The sequence below is a fragment of the Crinia signifera genome, chromosome 8, assembly GCF_055691185.1.
Source record: "Crinia signifera chromosome 8, ASM5569118v1, whole genome shotgun sequence".
Taxonomy (NCBI): Eukaryota; Metazoa; Chordata; class Amphibia; order Anura; family Myobatrachidae; genus Crinia; species Crinia signifera.
This window is the reverse complement of record NC_139224.1, coordinates 62988391-63010949: the sequence shown is the minus strand read 5'-3', so window position 1 is coordinate 63010949 and position 22559 is coordinate 62988391. Positions and strand designations below refer to the sequence as shown.

At 41.2% G+C, this 22559-nt stretch overlaps 1 protein-coding gene across 1 annotated transcript in view; it reads left to right on the top strand.

Moving 5' to 3' along the window:
- GRIN2B (glutamate ionotropic receptor NMDA type subunit 2B) overlaps positions 1–22559 on the top strand; it is a 549931-nt gene that overhangs the window by 512816 nt on the left and 14556 nt on the right. Inside the window, exons 11-13 of the mRNA XM_083156581.1 lie at positions 11835–11995; positions 12374–12561; positions 14611–14849. Coding sequence (XP_083012707.1) covers positions 11835–11995; positions 12374–12561; positions 14611–14849 — 588 coding nt within the window. The remainder of the gene's footprint in view (positions 1–11834; positions 11996–12373; positions 12562–14610; positions 14850–22559) is intronic.

Below are 22559 nucleotides of genomic sequence, written 5' to 3'. Positions count from 1 at the left end.
ATGGATTTACGTCATGGGGGAGGTGCAGAAGGGGGTAGAGGCTGAAGTAGAGGAGGTGGTTTCTTACTGTAAACAAAGTGATTTATTTAAAATTTTTTATTAGATAGAATTGTACTTACTGTAGTAGCGCCATTTGAAAGGGGTATCATGTTATTGTATTCAGAAAAGTATGACTCTCCACTGCCTGCACTTGTGAGCGCTCACTTTTGGAGCATGCATTGTGTGAATTCATGCAAGCTACTGTACAATATACATACAGGCATGCATTCATCAGCACTTATCAGCGTATCTGCAAAATCTTCAGTAAATGGGGATTTGGATGAAATTTTACCTCATATCCTCTACTCAGAAACAACTACTGTACTGACTCAGTCGGTGGAAATACTGCACATTACAGTAACCATTTCTGCAGAGCTGCTGCATTATTGACCAGTCTGCAAGAGTTAAGCAGTTTTTGTGTCTCTTCTGGATAGACTGGCTACTTTAAGATTTTGTTCTGGAACACAGATGCCAATTTGTAAAGGTTTAGAACTGACAGGAGAACATGTTTTCTCCCCTACTGTACACCTTGGGAACTTCAATGACTCAAATAAAGTTTGACTTTTTTTTTCTGAAGAAAATAGAGTCAACGGTAAATTAGAAAGCCACTATAATGACAGTTGTGTGACTACTGTTGAAAGTACCTTTTATATTACGGATAATAGAAGTAACAAAGCAATCACTTGGGTTTAAGCTTTGTGACGGCGGCTTTATTCTCTCATTATAAAGCCATAATAAATCCTTGAAATGTTTCCATCATTTATAATTTTTTAATACACAAATACATGCTTTGGTGATTTCTCACTGCATCTAAAATAAACTCTAGAGAAGGTAAAAATTCCCAAGGGGGAAAAGCACAGAATCTTTGGATGTCTGTCAAACTCCGTGCCAAGGGAACTAGAAGTGACAAAGCGTGAACGATGCAGGATACTGGGCTTCCTAAAATGGCTCCTATGAAACCTGACTCATCCCTCAGCTCCAAGAAGCAATGTGGACAGACACGACCTGATGAGACCTTCTGACTCAACGCAGCGGAGATGGAACGCTCTGCCAGATCCAAATCCTCCCTGACAGATCAGAGCATCTTCAGGCTTATCAGCTCATCGCTGGGAACGTGGATGCCACATAGTTAGACTAGAAAATATTGTCAAACGGTTATTTAGGCCAGTGTTTTCCAACTTACTCGTATGTGACAAACTGGAAACGCTGTGCATTGTGTTTGGTCGCCCTGCCTTAGATCATACATTTCCCATCTAATCCTCCCTCTTTCATCTCATGAAGCCCTCAAGTGTTCAATAATATTGCAAGCTGTACACCTGAGATGGGCTTTGGAGTTGGACCTCTGTGAATTAAAATAAACAAGTTAATGAATAATGTTAATACAGTAAAATCTGTTATAAGCCCAGTACCAGACATGGACTCTGCGAGAAGCTATTGGCTATGAATGAAACAGGTCCCTGCCAGACATGCTGGCTATGGAAGGTAAAGGCTTGGTAATAACATGGATAATGTTCTGTATATATATTTGTACAGCACCACTGATTACGCAGTGCTACACAGAGAACATTCTGTCATTTACTGTACATCAGTCACTGCCTTAATGGAAATGACAATCCCTAATGCATACGTATACATGTATACAGTATGGTGTTGTACATTTCTGTCAGCAGGCAAATAACCTACCAGTATGTTTTAGGGATATGTTGACTAAGCTGCAGAAATTGGAAGATATGTAAACAATGCCAGAAAATTATTCAAAACTAGTAACCAGTTATGACGGAACATCATAACACTAATGTCAGCACTCGAATGGAGCAACACTTGAATTGCTATGTTGGACGCCATCTAGTGGCTGCAGGAGCACAGCACAAGAATTACTACCATGGAGGGGAGGAGCAGAGTTAGCCTTTTATTGAAATACTATAGGATATTATTATGCACAGAAAAGTTCTCTCATCCTGTATATAGATGTAGTTTTTACTGGCAGGCGCTCAATCAGTTTAGTGATATCAATCAGGTGCATGAAAGGGAGGGGTAATACTGAGTAAGAAAAAACTCATTGCTTTCCCGCAGCACACTGAATAATACCAGTAACCAGATTTAAAAACCATATGGTAGTATTATTTATAGATCTTGGTTACATTTATTTGTAAATACACAAGTAAGCCCCAAGCCATCTGTGAAGACTTCTCTGAGTATTGAAGGTCCTCATTGCGATATCTAGGTGCAGGGTGCGGCACCTGAATAAATCAGCGTAAGCCAGAAATCTCACAGATTGTACCATGTTTCCATGACAGAAGAATAGTCTGTGGTAAACCTTTACCCTATATACTGTAGTGCGGTATATTTGTTGATCATTTACAAAATAGACAGTTTTTGTGCCACTAATTGAAGATAATTGTAATATCTTATGCTGTGTACATATTTTATTAATAACTAAAAACATACATACTTGCAGGCTTGTTCTTCAAAGAAAGTAATTTAGATAGAAGCTATTTATAAGAATACTTAAATAAAATTGCACATTTGAGTAATTAATACTGTATATGAAGGTGTCTACATTGGTATAAAACAAAATAACATTCAAAACAAGTAACAAGACAGTGCCACCTTGTGGCTAATTTAAATTGTAAAATTGTGGACTGATTCCTTATTTAACAAGGCCAGCACTTTTTGCACAACATTTTTCCTCTTTTTGTCTAAAGACCTGCACGTTTGCCCCTAGTTGTGAAGACGATTTCATTCAGAAATGTTTTGATCATTTGTTGCTAGTATTCTTTTTTTAATCTATAGTCCAATACAGATCAGATTCTGTGTCATATAAAAAAATACTCGAACTAGATACATTTGGCAATTGTTAGAGATAAAATTGTGACGGCAGACAGAAAGTGATACGGGTAGTATATTTTAGTACAGGAGTAAGAATTAGTTTTTCCTATGTGTTCGACTATAGATCTTTCAGTTCCCTCTGGTATAATTCAATATCCTATTCCAGAACACATTCTGAATTGATTGTGGTTTTGCTGGGAGAAGATGTATCAAGAAATCTTGAGAAGTCTTTGTGCGTGATGTTCCCCCGAGACAGCACTGCAAAAGCAGAGTCAGCATGTCAGTTTAATTGTAGCCAATCAGGATCAAAGCTTTATTTTGTCCAATCAAGAGATGCTTTTAGCTACTTCATTATGTAAATTGAACTTCCAAGCACTTAACAATAGTTCTCTCTAAAGCCTTCATCTGAAGCACATGTCTAAATTACTAATCAGTCTCCATCAGGCACAGCACAGGCACAGTCACAGTTTGCTCTATGACAATGACCTTAGGGCAACGGTATTAACAACTTCCTCTGTAATTGCCTTCATTCAGTATTAATGCAACAAAAACACTGACCTCCTAAATCATATTATCTATTGTCCTACGTATTGATGATGGCCAGAGGCTTTGTATTTATGAAACATCTGACCGTGGTGTCTAACACATAGATTTGAGAAAAAAAGATTGCAATGAACTGTATAATGGAGTTTTAAAGGCATGCCAGCAGAGACCAATATTCTCCTTAAACAGCAGCAGACCATGTTACATAATATACTTCTGTAGAAACAGCAATTCTTAAATGTAGAGGTGATCGAAGACAAATTTCCAGAGAATCGAGTCTATTGATCCTGCTATGTGGTGTTGTTTGGATTAGAGAACACTTAGAGAGAACCTGGAGAAGATATCAGAGATATCAGAGACAGAAGTCTATGGGGGCTGTGACTACTGCAACGGTCAGATCTACCAAGCTGTGGAATTTGAAGCATTATAGAGTTTGGCTACTACTATACAGGCTCTCTCCAGATGGTGTTAACTTATATTAGCCAATGGGCTACATTCCGCAGAAGTCACTGGGTGAATGTTCCCCCAGAGTGGTCAGCAGACCGATCATGCACAGAACAGCTCCAGGTTGCAAAGTAGAAATGAAATGACACCTTTTGCGTTCCTTGCACTTCTTTTATCACAGTGGTGCTCTTGTACCTGTATGTTATTTTCAGTTCATAGTTCATGAATGTTCATTTCGGTACTTATTATGTATTATCTGGGCTCCCATGTTAAATGCACCCCATTTTTTCATACCCCTACTATCCAACTACGCATGGAGTTGATTTTATATAGTGTGGCGAGCGCAGCGAGCCACCGTGCCCGAAGCGTGGCGAGCGCAGCGCGCCCTGCGAGGGGACGCGGTCTCATAAGAAAAACAGAAGCCCAGATATTACATAAGTACCTTAATTTCTTATTAAAACAGTGGAAAGGAATTCTTATTATCGGTTCGATAACCCAATCATTAGTAAATCTGCCCATTAAGGCCAGTCCCTGACATTGATCCTTATGCTTCCAATTGCAGAATGAGTAAAAATTTTGACTTTTGTTTCACCTCATACAAAAAGCACTGCTCTGCTCAGGACTCCAGGAAGTATGTTAAGGGGGGTGGAAGTGGGAGGGGCAGGGGAATAACAATGCCTTTCATGTCTTTGTGGCCCCCTTCCCCCATAACAGTTTGTAGTGACATGTGATATTAAAACCCCTTGACCTGAAGAAGAGCGTAAATGCTAGAGTTGCCCACTATACTAATAACTGGGAACACATACACACAATTTGTGTGTCTCCTGCAAATTCCATACAAATGGACAGCCGACATTTTCAGCAGAAATACAAACTGAACCCCATTCATCTACTTTAAAGCCAGATAAACACTAAACGATGTTGGCAGCAACCGATATTGAGCAAACACACTGAACAATAACAGTAAACTAAAAACCTCCCTCCTGTTCAGGACCTGTACTTGTCCAGAGTCGAGAAATGTGCCGGTAAAATCGTAGAAGACCACCTGCATCCTGGCCACGAATTGCTAAAAAATGCTTCCATCTGGCAAGTGCTTCAGGGCCATTCCTGTATAGTCAACTAGAAGACCAAAAATCTTCTACCCCCAAGTGGTCCACCTAATGAACATTTCTAGCATGCTCACAAACCATTATCTGTAAGGAAATATACCCCCTGTTATGTTGTCTCTTGGCAGTTGCATTGTAACCGGAAATATATTCCTAGCATACGGAAGTATACCTGGCCAATAAATTCTGATTCTGATTAAAACAATACCCTTTCAACCAAAGTTGGATTGTGTGTGCCACTGCTACATAATATTGCCAGCAATGCAATTTAATGGAAACAGCCAAGAGAACAGGCAATGAAAGAATAGTTGCTGGCTTATAAGGATAAATGCCTGTTCTACAACTTTTCTGTAATAAATAAATAAATAAGTAATATTTGACATCAGCTGTGAGTAATAAGGGTACCCAACTTCTGTAATATATTTGGAGAACTTTCATTAAGTTCTTCCTTTGTTTTACTATGTTCCGTAGTTACAGTGTTATATATATATATATATAATATATACTGACTCTGCACAAAGAAAATGGTATCGGTATCCCTGCATTTGGGATGCCAGTGGTCACAAGACCAAAAGCAGCATCCCAGTGGTCAGAATCCCGATACATTTTAGGTAAGTATGCTAACCCTCCCCTCTTCCCCTCTTAACCCTAACTGTCCCCCTGCATCCTAACCATAACTGTACCTCCTTAGTGCCTAACATTCCCTTCTTAGTGCTTAACCTTATCTGTAAACCACTGTAGCCTAACCCTAACCATACCCCCTTAGTGCCTAACTCTCCATTCTTAATGCCTAATCCCAGCCTCACCCCTGCAGCCTAACCCTAACTCTCACTCCATCCCCCCTTCCCCCACAGCCCAATCCTCTCCAGAATACTTACAATCAGGATGCTGACAGATGAGATTCCATTTCCAGCAGTGTCACTGATGTCAGGATCCCAGCGCCGGACTTTTCACCACTAACAGGATTCTGGCAATGGTTTTCCTTCTGCTGGCATCCTGACTGCCGGTATGCTAACCAGATCTCACACAAAGCTATACCTTATAACACTGCATTTTGAACGTGTCAGTATTTTGACTGTCGGGCAATGGTGGTTGGTATTTTTACTGTCGATATTTTGACTGTCGGTAATATGACTACAGTATGTACCGTTTATTGGAGATGCTGCTCCTAAGCTCCTAAGCTGTTAAAATGTAATGTTTTTGTAGGACGGATCCATTCAAATCCATTTACAAGTGGAATACTGTATGGCACTTTTCATTCAAAGTAGGATGTCATTAAGGAATTCCTTGACTATTGAAAGGCTGTAAACATGCAGTTAAGACCTGTATAATGCTACGTTAAGATCCTTTGAAAAATTGGTATTTACACGAGTTAGGCTGTACACTGTACACTAGCAGCAGACTGATGAGTGAAAACAGTATACATGTAATAGTTGCAATTTTTGAGCAATGTAACAACCAATACAAGTTGATAGTTTGCTAAAACAGTTTTTTAACAAGCGGAGTAGATGCAACCACCCAAGTCTCACAAAGGTTGTCAAAAGGTGTCAAATGGACAGGGCCGCCAGGGGTACAACTCTCCCGGGCCCCGGCCTCTGGAGGGGCCCGGGCAGCTGCCCACAGTGGCGCGGAACCACCCCCGCACAATGCATCCCCCACCCGGTGCCGGCAGCCAGGCACACACAATGCACAGTGCAGCCTGCAGAGCGCCGAGCCTAGGATACAGAGGGGCTCGGCGCTCTGCAGGCTGCACAGTGCAGTGAGTGCTCCTAGTCCCGACTCCCGATATAAAGGAGGGAGAAGATGCTGTGCTGCTGCTGCTTGAGCCTGGGAGATGTTGCGCCGCCGCCACTGATGGTAAGTAATAGTAATGGGGGGAGGGGTAGAGGGAAGCGGGGTGTCGGCGCGGGAAGGTCAGTCCCGGGCCCCGACATTACTAGTGGCGGCCCTGCAAATGGATGCTTATTAATGGTGGAGAAATGATAACCAGACAGTGTTTTCAGCAAGTAAAAGTCTTTCCAGTATTTTGGGGTGCAGACCAATGTCCAGAGAGTGATTTTTCACTGTTTTAGCCCAAGTTTGCAAACAAGTGGAAAAATACTTTTAAGGTCCGATCTATGAGTTCAGAAACCTCTTTCCCATCAATAAGACACCTGAACATACTTTATCTGTCCTACATCATTTATCCCATTATTTAGCTATTAGAGAAAAAAAACCTGAAAACTGATATGTTCACACCTTTCCTCCTGTTCAGTGAAATTTGGATTTACCCAGAAAATGCGATGCAAGCTTGGAAATGGATTGCAAATGCAATTCTCAGCCCCTTGAGCAGGTGAAAAGGTGGGGAAATGTCATTTCTGGCACACTGAGCATAGAGCTTAAAGGAACTGTCTGGACATTCTGTTAAACATTGTCTGTGGTTCGAACATTACACACACAGCAATAAAGGAGACTGGCCAGATTTATTGCCAGTAACAGGCTCTCTAAACCAATTAATTTTCACTACTTGAGCAAAGGATTGTGGGATTATCTTTAATGAAATCTTAATTTAATTTCTGCAGAATTTCATGCTTTGGTGGAAAACTGCAGTTTGGCTTTATTTTCAATGAATAATGTATTCTTCTACAAGAAATAACCATGGCCTAATGATAAACTATAGCTTATGTAGATAAAATTCAACTTTGTCTATGTTAATGTCTTCATATTTATGTATTTAATAGCTTCAAATATGTATATAACGTGTGGCTTCCAATATGTATATAACGTGTAACCTATAAACAAAGTCAACTTTGGCTATATAGCCAACCACCTGCATGTTCCACGGGTCCCGGTGATATCACTGATACCCCGTTCTCACTGCAGCCAAATTCCCGGGTCTAGCATGTAGACCCGGGAATTTTCCTTTTAACACAGGATTTTTGGCAGTGTGAACGGGTCACATATCCGGATTTCATACACGGGTAAAACCCTTCTTTTTACCCGCGTCTGAGATCCGGATATGCAGACACGGGTTGACCCGTTCACACTGCCGAAAAACCCGTGTTTAAAGGCAAATTCCCGGGTAGAACTTCTTCACCCGGGAATTTGCCTTGCAGTGAGAACGGGGGTCCAGCGCATCAGTCCCCGGCATTTTAATGCCGGGTAAAAGCCGTGTCTTTCTCACTCGCAGTGAGAACACGGCATGAATGATATTGTTTACTGATATAGTTCAGTGCGTACATGCAATATCATTTGACCAGCGGCACCGCTGATGTAGTTATCTACAGTATATCAACGGTACCCCTAGTCGTGTGTGTGTGTCTGTATGTGTGTATATATATATATATATATATATATATACGTGTGTGTCAGGGCGGCACTCCAAGGGTTTGCAAAGAAGACTAGACAGCACTAGACAGCACTTGCCAAGAGACACAGTGCTGTCTAGTCTTCTTTGCAAACCCTTGGCGTGCCGCCCTGACACGCACGTATCCACCAGCAGTCAGTCTGACTGAGGGAGGGCACCTAGGTATTTTTTCTGCTGTTCACGGAGTGCCGGTCCTCTGGATCCCCTATATATATATTTATTTATATACTAGCTGGAGTACATGGCGTTGCTCTGGATTTTAAGAATGTTTGTTTACAATAATCAATTTAAATATTGAACACACAGTATAGATAACATTAGTTGTTTGTTAATTTATGTTGGAGCGCAGCACATTATGAGTGCTCCTGATATACACTGTGCTGCTGGGGTACCCTGCTACTGCCGCTATATAACTCTCAGTGTGTGGGTTTGTGCTATCTCCATTCACCTCCTCACATTATGTCACTGTCCCTGTCACATGCAGCCATGTCATCACTGACCTTTCATGCATGTCATGATATAGTCTGTGCTGCTGCCCCACCACTAGGGGTGCTAGGTTTGTGTTACCCCCACAGTATTTGTTCACAGATTGTAATTGATATGTGTATCAAGTTTGGTGTAAATTGCTCCAGTCATTCCAGAGTTATGCTGTATGCTGAAATACTATGTGCTGCTGCTTCAGCTCTCGGAGTGGTAGGGGTGTCTTACCCCCACAGTGTTTGTTCACAGATTTTAAGTAATATGTTTACCAAGTTTGGTGTAAATTGCTCCAGCCATTCCAGAGTTATGCTGTCTCCTGATATACATCTATTATCATGTAGTGTTCAAGATTGGTTACTAATACTACTCAGTGAGCTGGGGAAAAAATGTCTTGTTTACTTACTCAGTACTAACCCCTCCCTCATGCACCTGAGTAATATTACTGAACTAATTGAGCATCTACCACTATCTGTATGTATGTCTCCTGATATACTCTGTTCTGCTGTCCCACCCCTAGGGATGCTAGGGGTGTGTTGCCCCCGCAGTGTTTGTTCCCATATTGTAAGTAATATGTGTACCAAGTTTGGTGCAAATTGCTGCAGTCATTCCGAAGTTATAGTATGCTGGAACATACACATTAACGTACAGCAAAAATGTTAGTTTTAATTAATAAAAAATGAACCATAATGAGTGTAGATGCAACCCTGAATTTTGCTAAATTCAGAGATTATTGGCAATTAAGCATATGTTGTGATGGGCTTGTATCAGTGGGTGTGATCAGTGATCTTGGTAATCGGAATGAGTGTAAAGAAAAAAATTGTGGTTTTTAATTAATTTAAAATTAACAGTATTTTACATTTCCATTTTTTTTTAGTTACCTCAACCAATTTCAGGATCTTGGCTTGTAAACTGTGGATTTGTATAGACAGATAGACAGACAGGAGGACAAATTTTCACTTTTGTATAGTATATATTGTATTATATATATAGTGCATATGTGTGTGTGTGTGTGTGTGTGTGTGTGTGTGTATATATATATATATATAGTAATGTCTCCAAAAGACAGTACAGTGAACTCACCAGTCCACAATAGTGAAACATTTTTTTTAATACATCTCCAATTTCATGAGTAAGTCAACGTTTCGACCAGTTGCGTTAGTTCGTCCCAGTTGCCCGGAGGCAAGATAAATATCGGTGTGGTGCCCCCCAAATAGCGTCATCAGTAAGGTGTCTGTCTCCAATAAAACATGTCATGGGTTCTAATACAGGGTGTGACACTTGCAAAAACTATGTTGGGAAGGGAAGTCAGCCACAGAAGCCATATAGATGGCTTTTAATGAACTGATTTAAACTCGCATGGGAGAAGAGGTGCCCCCTTGGGAGAAGGAGCCCGGTGGCAGACTCCATTGCCTCCCAGAGTTACGCCTCTGTTTTCTACTCTTACAGAGTCATTTTGGCAACATGCAGGAGACAAGCATAATGACTGAGCCTGGGGCAGCCTCATATGTAGCATACTCAGTCAAATTGAGGGTGCCCCAGGCTCAGTCAGTTTGCTTGTCTCCTGCATGCTGCTAAGATGACTCTGTAAACTGTCTTGAAAATGACCCGTCAGGGTCGAAACGTCGAATTACTCATGAAATTGGGAATGTATTAAAAATTATTTTTCACTATTGAGGACTGGTGAGTGCCCTCTACTGTCTTTTGGAGATATTACTGGGACACATGAACTTGTTATCTTTATGGAGCACCCCACTGCTGACGTGGGCTGGATGTGAGTGCAGACCCAATACACAATTATATATATATATATATATATAATATATATATATATATACGCAAATGATGGGCGTCACTCCGGGGCTTGTGTATCAACCGTGAATTTTAATGGTTTTCCACGGTCTATGCCGTTTTGGGCCTCAGCCCTTCGTCAGGACCAGAAAACACAACAAAGTGTAACACTGACGAAAGTCCTGACAAGTAAGGCAGCCGTTGGGCTACGCTATTAGCGTAGCTTCAAGGGTTGATGAAGGGCTGAGGCCCGAAACGGCATAGACTGTGGAAAACCATTAAAATTCACTGTTGATTCACAAGCCCCGGAGTGACGTATCATTTGCGGATACATATTGGTGACTCCAGAATAGAATAGCGTGTCCGCAGTCAGGATCTCTCTACCCTGACTGTGGACACGCTATTCTATCCTGACACTGAATATACCGCAGAACCGGAAAAGACACCAGCTGGAGAGGTGTTTAATTATATTTACTATTTCTGACCATGTTAATATACGTGATTGAAGCCGTATTGTGATATATGAATACCAGCCTCATCTTCAAACTATACACCCTAGAGTGCTTTCTCACAACTTATATATATACTTGTGAAAGCTGTCAACCCGACTGATCTCGGTGTATTACCCCTGAAGAAGTTCCTAAGGGACGAAACGCGCAGGGTTTTTCTAGATCTATACACACCTAAGGTCAAATCAGGAATCTATACACCTATGTGAAACCATCTACTGGAAAGCTTCTGTATATTGTTCAGAATAAATGTATTTTATATTTTTTCACTGTTTGGAATAAATATATTCTAATTTTTAAACATGAATCTGTTGTTGGTGATACACATTTAAGCGCACCTCTACATCTTTCTCTCTATCTTTTTCATTGGACCTCTATTAACAGCTAGGCTCTAGAGTAGTGCTGCTATCCAAAAAGCGCAGGACAAGGTCACAACCCCCCCTTTCCATTTGAAATAAAAAAAAAAAAATATTTATATATATATATATATATATATATATATATATATATATATATACAAAGTCCAAGTATCAGTACAGTATCTACATCCCCTAACAGGGAATTAGAAGGCACCCCGGTGTTTGCATATATGGATTAACCCTACAAGTGCCGGTCTCAGTATATATATATATATATATATATATATATATATATATATATATATATACCATTTATATTTTAGTATGCATGTATATGGTTTAAATGTTTTTTAATTACTGATATAACTGAACCTTTCTTGATTTATTTCAGTTTCAAAGACCCAATGACTTTTCTCCAGCCTTTCGATTCGGGACTGTCCCTAATGGCAGCACAGAAAGAAACATTCGAAACAACTACCTCGAGATGCACACATACATGGTAAAATTTAACCAACGGTCAGTGCAAGATGCCCTGCTGTCTTTAAAAACTGGGTAAGTTTTAGGTAGGAACGAGACATGGCCAGGAGCCGTGCGTTTGATTAGGGCTTATATATATTTGGGCATATTTGGAACCATTGAAGAGGATTGACATGTCTTGCTTTCCCCCAATCTCTTCCATTCTGTTAATTATAAATGCAATGCACTGACTGCTAAATTTTGAATGCAGCCATCTAGTCAATTTAACTCTTTACCATATTACATAAGCAATATTGTTTACATATTTTATGTGAGCTTAGAGCCATTTTCATACATTTTCTTGGAATGTCTTTTAAGACGCAGTTAGTCAAGACAGTGTTTCAGCAGCTACTACAGTAAATCTCATACAAAATGTTTTTATGTAAGTAATAGTTACCCCTGTTAATTTTATAGGAAATTGGACGCCTTTATTTATGATGCTGCTGTGCTGAACTACATGGCAGGACGGGATGAGGGCTGTAAGCTGGTGACTATTGGTAGTGGCAAAGTCTTTGCCTCCACTGGGTATGGAATTGCCATACAGAAGGATTCTGGCTGGAAGAGACAAATTGATCTGGCGATTCTGCAACTGTTCGGTGATGGTATGTGATGTTGTAATGTTAATGCTAAGAATGGAAAACTAAGGTTATGGGATAAATTATATAAGAGCTCCACTGTGTATTCCTATAAAACCTTCAACCTTAAATACTTAACGCATAACCTTTATTCAATTAAAGAAATTCAATTAAGTGAGACAACCCTAGGATCTTACCATGTAAAGCTTATATGGTGTAAAATAATGACACGGACACGGTATAGCTTGGCTTAAAAGGTCACAGCTTCCAATCGGTAATTACCCTAAACTGCATTCGAGCTCTAGCTTTGCTTACTTTGGGCCATGCCCTGGAGGACGACTAAAACGTCCTCCCCATTTGAATCACCAATCATCCCAGGGGCTCACCTCACCCTCATAGACCAGACCGGACGTTAACCACTCAAGTAACGCCCCCCAAAACAGCTTTACCATTTAATTGCAGCCAATTTTACAATTAAAAGCACATGGGACCTAGGCTAAGTTCCAGGATCTATGTATTTTTACTTCCAGGATCACGAAAAATGAGTCATTTATCAGAGATTAAACTTTTGCCCTATAGTGCTTCCTTGACGGATTAATCCCCCAGTGGATTCATTAGCCATGGTATAATACCACAGCTAATTGACTTCCCCCATATATAGTTTTTGTAACGTTATACTATTTTTTATAGATATAAAACATATTTGATATTAAATAATAAAAAAATGAAATTTAGTATTTTAACTCTCTCTATTCAAGAAAAGTTAGACTTAAACACTAAAGACCTTTCCTCCAAATTTCATAACAGTCTATTGGTATTAAACTGGCCACAAATACTGCAAAAGCAGGCCCGTAATCACACAAAATGAAGTCCATTGCACAACAGAGTTTTTTTTTTTTATTGAACATGGAACACCATCATTCTTGGTTAGCCCACTAACAGGCCTCGGATGTGTGTTGACAAATTAGACATTGATTTTTTTATGCAAATAAGACTGATCATAATAAAAGGTACAATCCTAAACTTGATGGATGAATATGGTATACTATTAAGTTCCATGTATAACTGAATATGGTCAGCTTTTATTGATATATCATTTTATTGGACACTAATGAATGGTTTCTGTCACTTACATACTGTACCTGCCTATCTTCTTTAGGTTATTACTGTATATTATATCTAACATTTTTCTGCCTTCAGACTTCTGTTCTTCACTGTGGCAAGCACTTTCTTGGACACACTGTCATGGGGATTCGCATACCCATTATAAATAGCTGTCTCATAATCTAAAGAAGAGAGGAACCAGCTCAGTAATTAGGGAAAAACCTTAGGTCCAATTTTTTATTAAAGTTTTTTTTTACCCGAATTTGGTTTGCCTGATCACTGTGACGAAATATTTGTTTATTAAAGTTATTTATTAAAGTTCTTTATTTTATTTTTTTTACCCATTGTCTGACTCTGCGTTTTGAAGTTAATGGTTTTCTCGACTAATAAAGCTATAATTGTTTTTTAAGCAATTAAAGAATGTTGTTAATATCAATACTGTTAATAAATACCAATTTGTACTCCCAACATGCACTGGCAATTTCAGCATGACCAGTGACAAGAGATTAGATTCTTCTTTAAGTAGTGGCTAATGATACTATTTAGAAGCATTGGGGGCCAGATGTACTAAGCTTCAAAAGTGATAAATGGAGAGTGATAAACAGCCAGCCAATCAGCTCCTACTTGCCATGTCACAGACTGTGTTTGAAAACTGTCAGACAGGAGCTGATTGGCTGGCTGTTTATCACTCTCCATTTTAGCACTTTTGAAGCTTAGTGCATTTGGCCCTGTGTCTCCCCATCAGGATTTGAATGTGTTTTGTTTATAATCTGTTTGCCATAGAATGGGTAATTAGCAACAGGGGCGTATTTCATTTTATAAATCGTCCAGTATTAATTTATGCTTCTTAGTTTAAAACCGCACATCATGCTACTTATATGGCAAATAGGTCAGTGTTATATTACTTGGTCTTAGACTGATAAATTACCACCTAATAGATAAACATAACAACGCTTCCTACATTTTGTTTAGGGGAAATGGAAGAGTTGGAAGCCCTCTGGTTAACCGGCATCTGTCACAATGAGAAGAATGAAGTCATGAGTAGTCAGCTGGACATTGATAACATGGCCGGAGTCTTCTACATGTTAGGTGCTGCCATGGCTCTAAGTCTTATCACCTTCATTATGGAGCACCTCTTCTTCTGGCAGTTCCGACACTGTTTTATGGGAGTCTGCACTGGAAAGCCAGGCCTGGTGTTCTCTATCAGCAGGGTGAGTTCTACAGGATGCTGCCAGTGTCTTTATTATCATAGCTTCGTTTGCATCAGTCTTGATTATGGGTTTTTTTGTACAGATAGAATTAGATATCTCAAATTGCTTAAAATTAAAAATAACACTGAGGTTAACATACCAGGAAAGACAGAGAAATCCATTTTGTGTAACTAACTCTACAATTGTAAGATCGTTTTTTACCTATGGAAAACCAATGCTCCATGTTTACTAAAGAATCATAGAAACATAGGGTTAAATGTAATAGGATGAGAGATTCAGAAAGTGAGAGATTTGGTAAAAAATCTCCAGGTTTTTTTTAAAGCGGCAACCATTGCAATCATCACTGCAAAATGAAACTGGTTTTGCAGTGTAAATGATTGCCGCTTTAAAAAAACTGGAGATTTCTTACCAAAGAACTGAGACACCCCCCCCCCCCCCCCGCCTCTGTGCCAGGCTGCAAATATTTTCTCAACCATACACATTGGCAAAACCAAATGGTTTCCCCCCTGTTTGCAGCCACTGAGTAAGTCTAGATCATTGGATAGACAAGAACTAGGTCGGCCATACTGAAGGTCAACATGGGGTTAGGTCAACAGGATCATTAGGTCGACACAAGCATTATGTCAACATGGGGAAGGTCAACAGTCAATGGTGGACTTGGGGTTTTTCACTTTTATTGACGCGAATGTTGACACAGTCAACATGAATACTAAAACGTAGCACCGTGTCCCCTCGCATGGCTCGATGCGCTCATCATGCTTCGGGCATGGTGCCCCGCAATGCTCGGCACACTATTTTATTCCATCACCACGCCCCTAGTGGATGGTAGGCATGAAATACCACCTCTCGGCACATGTCAGCTCAATAAAAATTAAAAACCCATGAGGACCTTCCCTATGTCGACCTAATGATTGTGTCGACACAATGACCCTGTCAACCTAACCCCATGTTGACCTTCAGTCATGTCGACCTTCATGCATATCGACCTAGTGGTATCGACCCAGTTTGTCGACCTAATGCTTGTAGACCTAGTGACCGTATCCGACATCAATGAGTATTAGGGGTGTTTCCGTCCCAGCTTCTGAAAAGCTGTTCCATGAGCTCAGATGTGTTATATTACTGTATGTTACAGGGATGTCTAAAATATGAGCTAAACAAAGTATTTCTCAAACTCAGACCTTTTGTAAGGACCATGGCAAGTACCGTACACCTACTATACTTGTGGACTTGCTTTTTAGTCCCCTCTTTAAGATCTATAAGAGAGCCACAGAGTTTATACTGCAAGTACACTGGCTTCACAAACTCTCAGAGTGTCTCTAACATTATTATTGTTTATATACAGTAGTTCTACCAATTACGAAGTGCTGTGCAGAGAAGATTGGCCATTCATATAGTTGGAGGCAACTAAGACCCTCATCCATTTCTGGTCATCCCCAGATTGGCATTCTGTGACCTACTCCAGTCTGGCCTCAATGCAGCTGCCCAACTCCACATTCGCTCCACAAATGCGACATCTGCCTCCCCTCTCCTACAAGCCCTACTCTAGCCCTCCTTCCTCTTCAGAACTTAAATTAAGCATCTCATGCTTATTTACAATTATCTCCCATATACATGGGTGATTCAATAGTAAAGTAAGAAGATCTTTCACGTGTCTAATGTTCGCTATTTAATTTGAACCTCGCGGCCATTAGACTGCACCTCGTTTCAGTCATGCTGTACTGTCCCAACATTAGATGTAAATTGGTGAGTCTGGCAGAAGCATGATCAAACTTTAAAGTACATAGTGTGATCAGATTTCTGTGTCTAAAGGGCACATCAGTAGCTGAAATTCATTGCCAACTTGTTGAGATATGATGTCACAAAAACAAGTTTGGATTTAGGTACACTGCCTTGGATTGGACAGCAGGAAAGACATTCAAGCTGCTCATTTTAAATGTCTGTCCTGCCAGTATTTGTGAATTAAATAGAGAACATTACACAAGTTATAGATCTTGTTACATTACTTACTGAACCTTCCTCATACTGTACATCTTTAACCTTATCTGCCTTTATACTCCCACCTGCCCACTTTGCTCCACAAATGCATGCTGCCTATCATGCCAACTCATCACTTCCATGCCTGCCTGTTCCTCTCCCTACCTCTAGAATTCTCTCCCTCACCCTATCAGACTCTCCACCCCAGGGCACTTTGGGCCCATGTGCAGGCCCCGATGCTGTGCTGTAGACAAATTGCGCATGCGCTTATCACTGGCAAATGAAAGCAGAGTCCATTTTCTTAGTGGTTTTTACAGCTGTGCAGCAAGTGCCGAACTATCGGAGAGGAGAGTATGATTAAATTAATGCAGGGTGTGAAGTGTTCCCCCCCATCAGACCCAGGGACCCATGTGCACCCATATAGGACATTGTGGCATAGTATATTTATGTATGCTTCTGCTATGCCATAGACTTAAATAAAAGCATGTACCCACCTCCCATTCATTGCAATGTGACCCATCTGCAATGTGAACGCTCGTGGCATGCACTCTGCTATAAGCAGCAAAACTGTTGCAGGACACATCTGCATGAGATTGCTTACCATACAGAAGAGGAGCTGCACTACTTACATATTCTACCTACCTTTATGACTGGTTGAAATGTTAGAGGGTAGCGACTTCCAGTACAGGCACACCACCAATTGTCTGGTGCCAGGGGTAAATTAGGCTTCCGGGGAAATTAGGCTGCGGGAGGGCTCAGTTAGTTGGCGAGGTAGTGTTAGGCTGCAGAATGTAGTCAGGCTGTGGGAGGTGTAGGTGCTGCAGGAGAAAATTAGGCTGTGAGAGGGCTTGGTTAGGTTGTGGGAGGTTAGGGTTTAGGTAATGCTGGAGGCTGCAAATAATCCGGTCAAATTGATAATCCGGCACAGTACCGGTGGAGTACCTGCATTAGCTCCTTGTAACCAATGTGTCTAGCTACAGTATGTCCCTAATCACCTGCATACAGATCTGATCGCAGTACAAATTTGTTCTCAAAATGGGCAAAACCATGTGCACTGCAGGTGGGGCAGATGTAACATGTATAAAGAGAGTTAGATTTGTGTGAGTTATTTTGTTTCTGTGCAGGGTAAATACTGGCTGCATAATTTTTACACATTTAGACTTCAGTTTCAACACACCCCACCCAAATTTAACTCTCTCTGCACATGTTCCATCTGCCCCACCTGCAGTGCACATGGTTTTGCCCATTATGAGAACAAATTTGTACTGCGATGAGATCTGAATAAGGGCCTAGATCAGAGTTTTCCAAACTCCACCATTACAGGCCAGGTTTTAAAATACCCATGCTTGAGTCCAGATGGTTAAATTAAAGAAGCCCGGAGAGGAGACTTTCATTACCCGTTTGGTGGGCGGGGCTTGACTGTGACGTCCGTCCCCATTACGGGAAATAGTCTAAATCACTGATCTCCATGGAGGGGGCGGGGCTAAAATGACACAAGTGTGGAATGACACAAGTGTGTCATTTTAGCTCCGCCCCCTCCTCTGAGACCCGCGGATTGCGGCATTTAAATGCCACGATCGGGGGGCTCAGTGGGGGTCCCCCTGATTCCGGGAGGGTTGCCCACCCTTCCAGGGGGCCGGGAGGGGGACCCGATTTTCGGGAGACTCCCGGTAATTCCGGGAGGTTCGGCAATCCTGTAATATAATAATAAATTATATATATATTATAACTATCTACAGTACATTTTTAGGTCAAATTATTAAACTTGGTGACAAATAAAAAAAAAACTAACTACTAAAAGATTCCCTGCGTCTGAAAGTGAAAGGAACCCATCAGACACATTAGACATGCAGCCCATTGTAATGCTGCTAAGAGCAGGGTCATTAAATGTGCACTTAATGCCAAAATAATGTATTAAAGGGGATTTTCTTTCTGACTACAAAATAGAGATAAGAAATACAGCATCGGCTTTTCCCTTTGTGCCATTTTTATCTAATATATTTAATGATAGATGCATTCCATAAGAGATTTTGGAAAACCCTGTTAAAGTGCATTATTCTTCATGGCAATAGATTTTACGGTGATGAAAATTTAGCACAAAAGAAACAAACCTTGTGCCGGCAGAAAATTCTGATTGGATGTAGCGTGTGTTGTAGCTGAGGGTAATACACTACACGGCACACAACTCAAGCACTCCTCTTTAGAAAACCATTCTTTTACATTAGGAATATTCTTTTTACTTTACGTTAATTAATCGTCTTTACACAGTGGCATCGTTATTGTACAGCCGATGCAGAGTGCAAATGGTCTAATAGCTGGTAAAACATTTCAGTATTTTTGTGGCATGAAAGTGGATGTACACCATTCTGTGAATCAGGAATGTTCCACAACAGTAAGCAGTCATTGGATCTACTGTATTGGTGGACAGGCAGAGGGTTGTCACATAAAAAAAGCATGCATTAGGTCGACATGGTCAAAAGTTGAACACAAGATAAGGCCAACATGAGTTTTTGATTTTTTTTTAAACCAAATTGTTTATACTTTACCATCCCATTGGGCATAGAACGAGACTATAATAGTTTGCCAAGCACTGCGATGCGCTGTGTCTGAAGCATGGCGAGCTCTGGAGGTACACTAATATGGTGTCCATGTCGACCTATGTTGACATTGACAACAATAAAACATAAAAATCTCAAGTTAACCTTTTCCCATGTCAACAGTTTCTAAGTCAACATTTTTGTAGCATCGACATTTTGACAACCTAATTAATGCATGTCAATCAATCGTTGTCAACCTTTTGACTGTCGACTCAGATACTGTCGACCAAATGATCCACACCCCCTGAAAACCATCTTTACCACCCCTTTATAAAATACACCAAGCTTCTATGGACTGCTTTGGCAGCAGCCCATAGAAGTTAAATTACAGCCCCGGCACCTGTATACTGCAGATGACAGGCACTGGGACCAGCGCATGTACAGACCTCGGATTCTATGGGCTTCAGCCATAGCAGCTCATAGAGGCACTCCGGAGGGGGGGAACACCTCCCAATGGGAGTGCCTTGGGTGACTGGCAGATCAGATTTCCATTAGAAAGCCACTGAGAGTCACAGTGCAGCCAGTGCAGTCTCGCAGACTGCATCTACAGTAGCTTCACTTAGGTAGAGAACAGTGGTGAATTTTACCTGGAGGGGCTCTACTAGTCCCTAAAGGTGCCTATACACTGATCTGACAAGTTGGAGGCACAAGTCGGACCTGATTTCCCTTTATCACCCTCCCCCCAGCAGCTCCCCAGGAGAGTTTCCATACGATTTGGCACTTGATCACATGTAAAAGACTTCTGGGGACCTGCCGGGGCAATTCAAGGTAAATCATATGAGATACAACGCAGGTTCTAAAAACCACCTGCGATGTGCCACTGATGGGTCCAATTACGATTTATACTATGTGCTGGTTGTAGGATCTTAAGCTGGGTACACATATATACAATCGTCGGGCCGTTCTTCCAATCTGGGGGCAAACGGCCGTTCGATTGTATAGGTGTGTACGCTGTCCCAATTGCTGCTGTGCGACCGATAAACGGCCAAAAACGCTCTTGGCCGTCCACGGTCGGTCGGTCGAAGGTTCTTTGCTGCTTAATATTTCATCCGACAGGACGGCTCCATATCGGAACAAAAGTGAAGTGTGTACGCACGTTCGATCGATATGCTTGACAGTTTGACAAAGCACGGTGGTATGCTGCATTATGAGAGACCCTGTAACCCTTTGCCTGCTGTTTTAACTAATGTGTTTTAATGCCTCACTGCTCAGCACTTTAGAGGCATCACTTTAAGACATTAATCAATGTTGATGGACTTCCGGTTCCGGCAGCGTGGAGTGAGCAGCAACTCCACAACGCTCCGTTAACCGAATCATCTCCTCAAGCCCGCAAGCTGAATACCCCACGCAGAAACCGGTCCAGATCCCCCAGGACAACACTTGTCACCATGGACAAGAACAAACCTGCTCCGGAGCGCCCTAAATCTCCGCAGCACGCGGCGCACCACACGTCGCAGAATCCCCAGCCGCAGAGACAGGAGAAAAGGCGCGGCGACCACGCTACCGCAGCGAATCCTGATAACACCAAGGGCACTCCACTTGCAAAAAAGCCCACCGGAGAGCAGATTATGGAGCACCCGATACCGACGCCACAAACAGGTATCTCCGCAATTCCCTATGCTGAACTCATAGAAGCTGTCCAAGCAGCTGTAGCCCCCCTGCTGCAGAAAGCAGTGTCAGATATCACTGACCAGCTTAAATCGCTCACTACACGCACAACAGTAGCAGAGCAGAGGATCAGTGATAATGCAGACAGCTTACACTTGATGCAAAACGAAATAAGAGCCCTCCAAACAGAAAATAAACGTCTAAATGACTCTGTGGAAAATATTGAAAATAGGGCAAGGCGCTGCAACTTGAGAATTACAGGCTTACCTGAGTCTCTTAAAGGGACACAACTGGAGTTTTTTGTAAGAAATACGCTCCCTAAGCTCTTAAATGTAGAATCAGCATGTGCAGATTTAGTCATTGAACGAGTACACAGGATGGGCCCCCAAAAGTCCCACCCAGACTCAAAACCAAGGGTGGTCATCTTTAAGGTCCTTAACTACCTCCATAAGCAAGTATTATGGATGGCATCCCGGAAGAATAACCCTCTTGTCTGGGAAACGCACTCCCTACGACTTTATCAAGACTTTTCATTAGACCTATCTAAGAAAAGAAAAGCCTTCGCTCCAACGTGCTCAGAGCTGGTGAAAAGAAGCATCAAATTCCACATGATGTATCCAGCACGACTTAGAGTCTTCACGTCTTCAGGACACAGAGATTACCTAGACCCAAAGGAAGCCTTAAAATCTCTCCCTGACATAATAAAGGATCAGGAACCAGATGATATTACCGACGGACTAAACCTTACCTGACTTTACATTAAGGAATCTTACAATTAGAGTAATATCACAAGTCCAGGCAATATTAGCTCAAAGCTAATAAAGGGGTTTAATTACAGATACCTCTCTTTGGCATAACACCAGAGAGACTAAATGAGGAGTAATTTGGATGACGGAAGCCAGCCGTCACAAGATACATCTTAATTCGAGTGGACGCTGAAAACTATCTAAGCAGTCCCTTAACGGAAGTCATATCACAAATGTTAATTATGCTGCATTTTTTTCTTCTCTTTTTTCTTTATATTTTAGTGAGTAGAATATTTGTTGTCCATTTCGTCGCATGTTGTCTTTCTTCCCTTCTGTGTTACCCCCCTTACCTGTCCTCGAAAGAACCAAGGTCAGTAACATATTTATTATATCTGTGACATGTCAGTGGTGATAGGCTCACTAAATATTAGAGGAATCCACACACCTGCTAAGAGGAGAAAACTTTTTACTTATTTAAATAAGCAGAACATAGACCTGATCTGCCTCCAGGAGACGCATCTCTCGCCAACAGAACATAAAAAACTTGCTATGATGAAATGGGAGCTATTAGGCTCAGCATATCGCAACTCTAAATCTTGTGGTGTAGCAATTCTTGCTAAAAAACAACTACAAGTTAAAATTAAATCGACAGATGCGGATCCTCAAGGCAGATATGTCATAATAAATTTGGAAGTCATGAATAAGAACATAACCGTTTGTAGTATATATGCTCCCACGCAATATAAGAAAACATTTTTCAAACAAATAATAGCTAAATTATATAA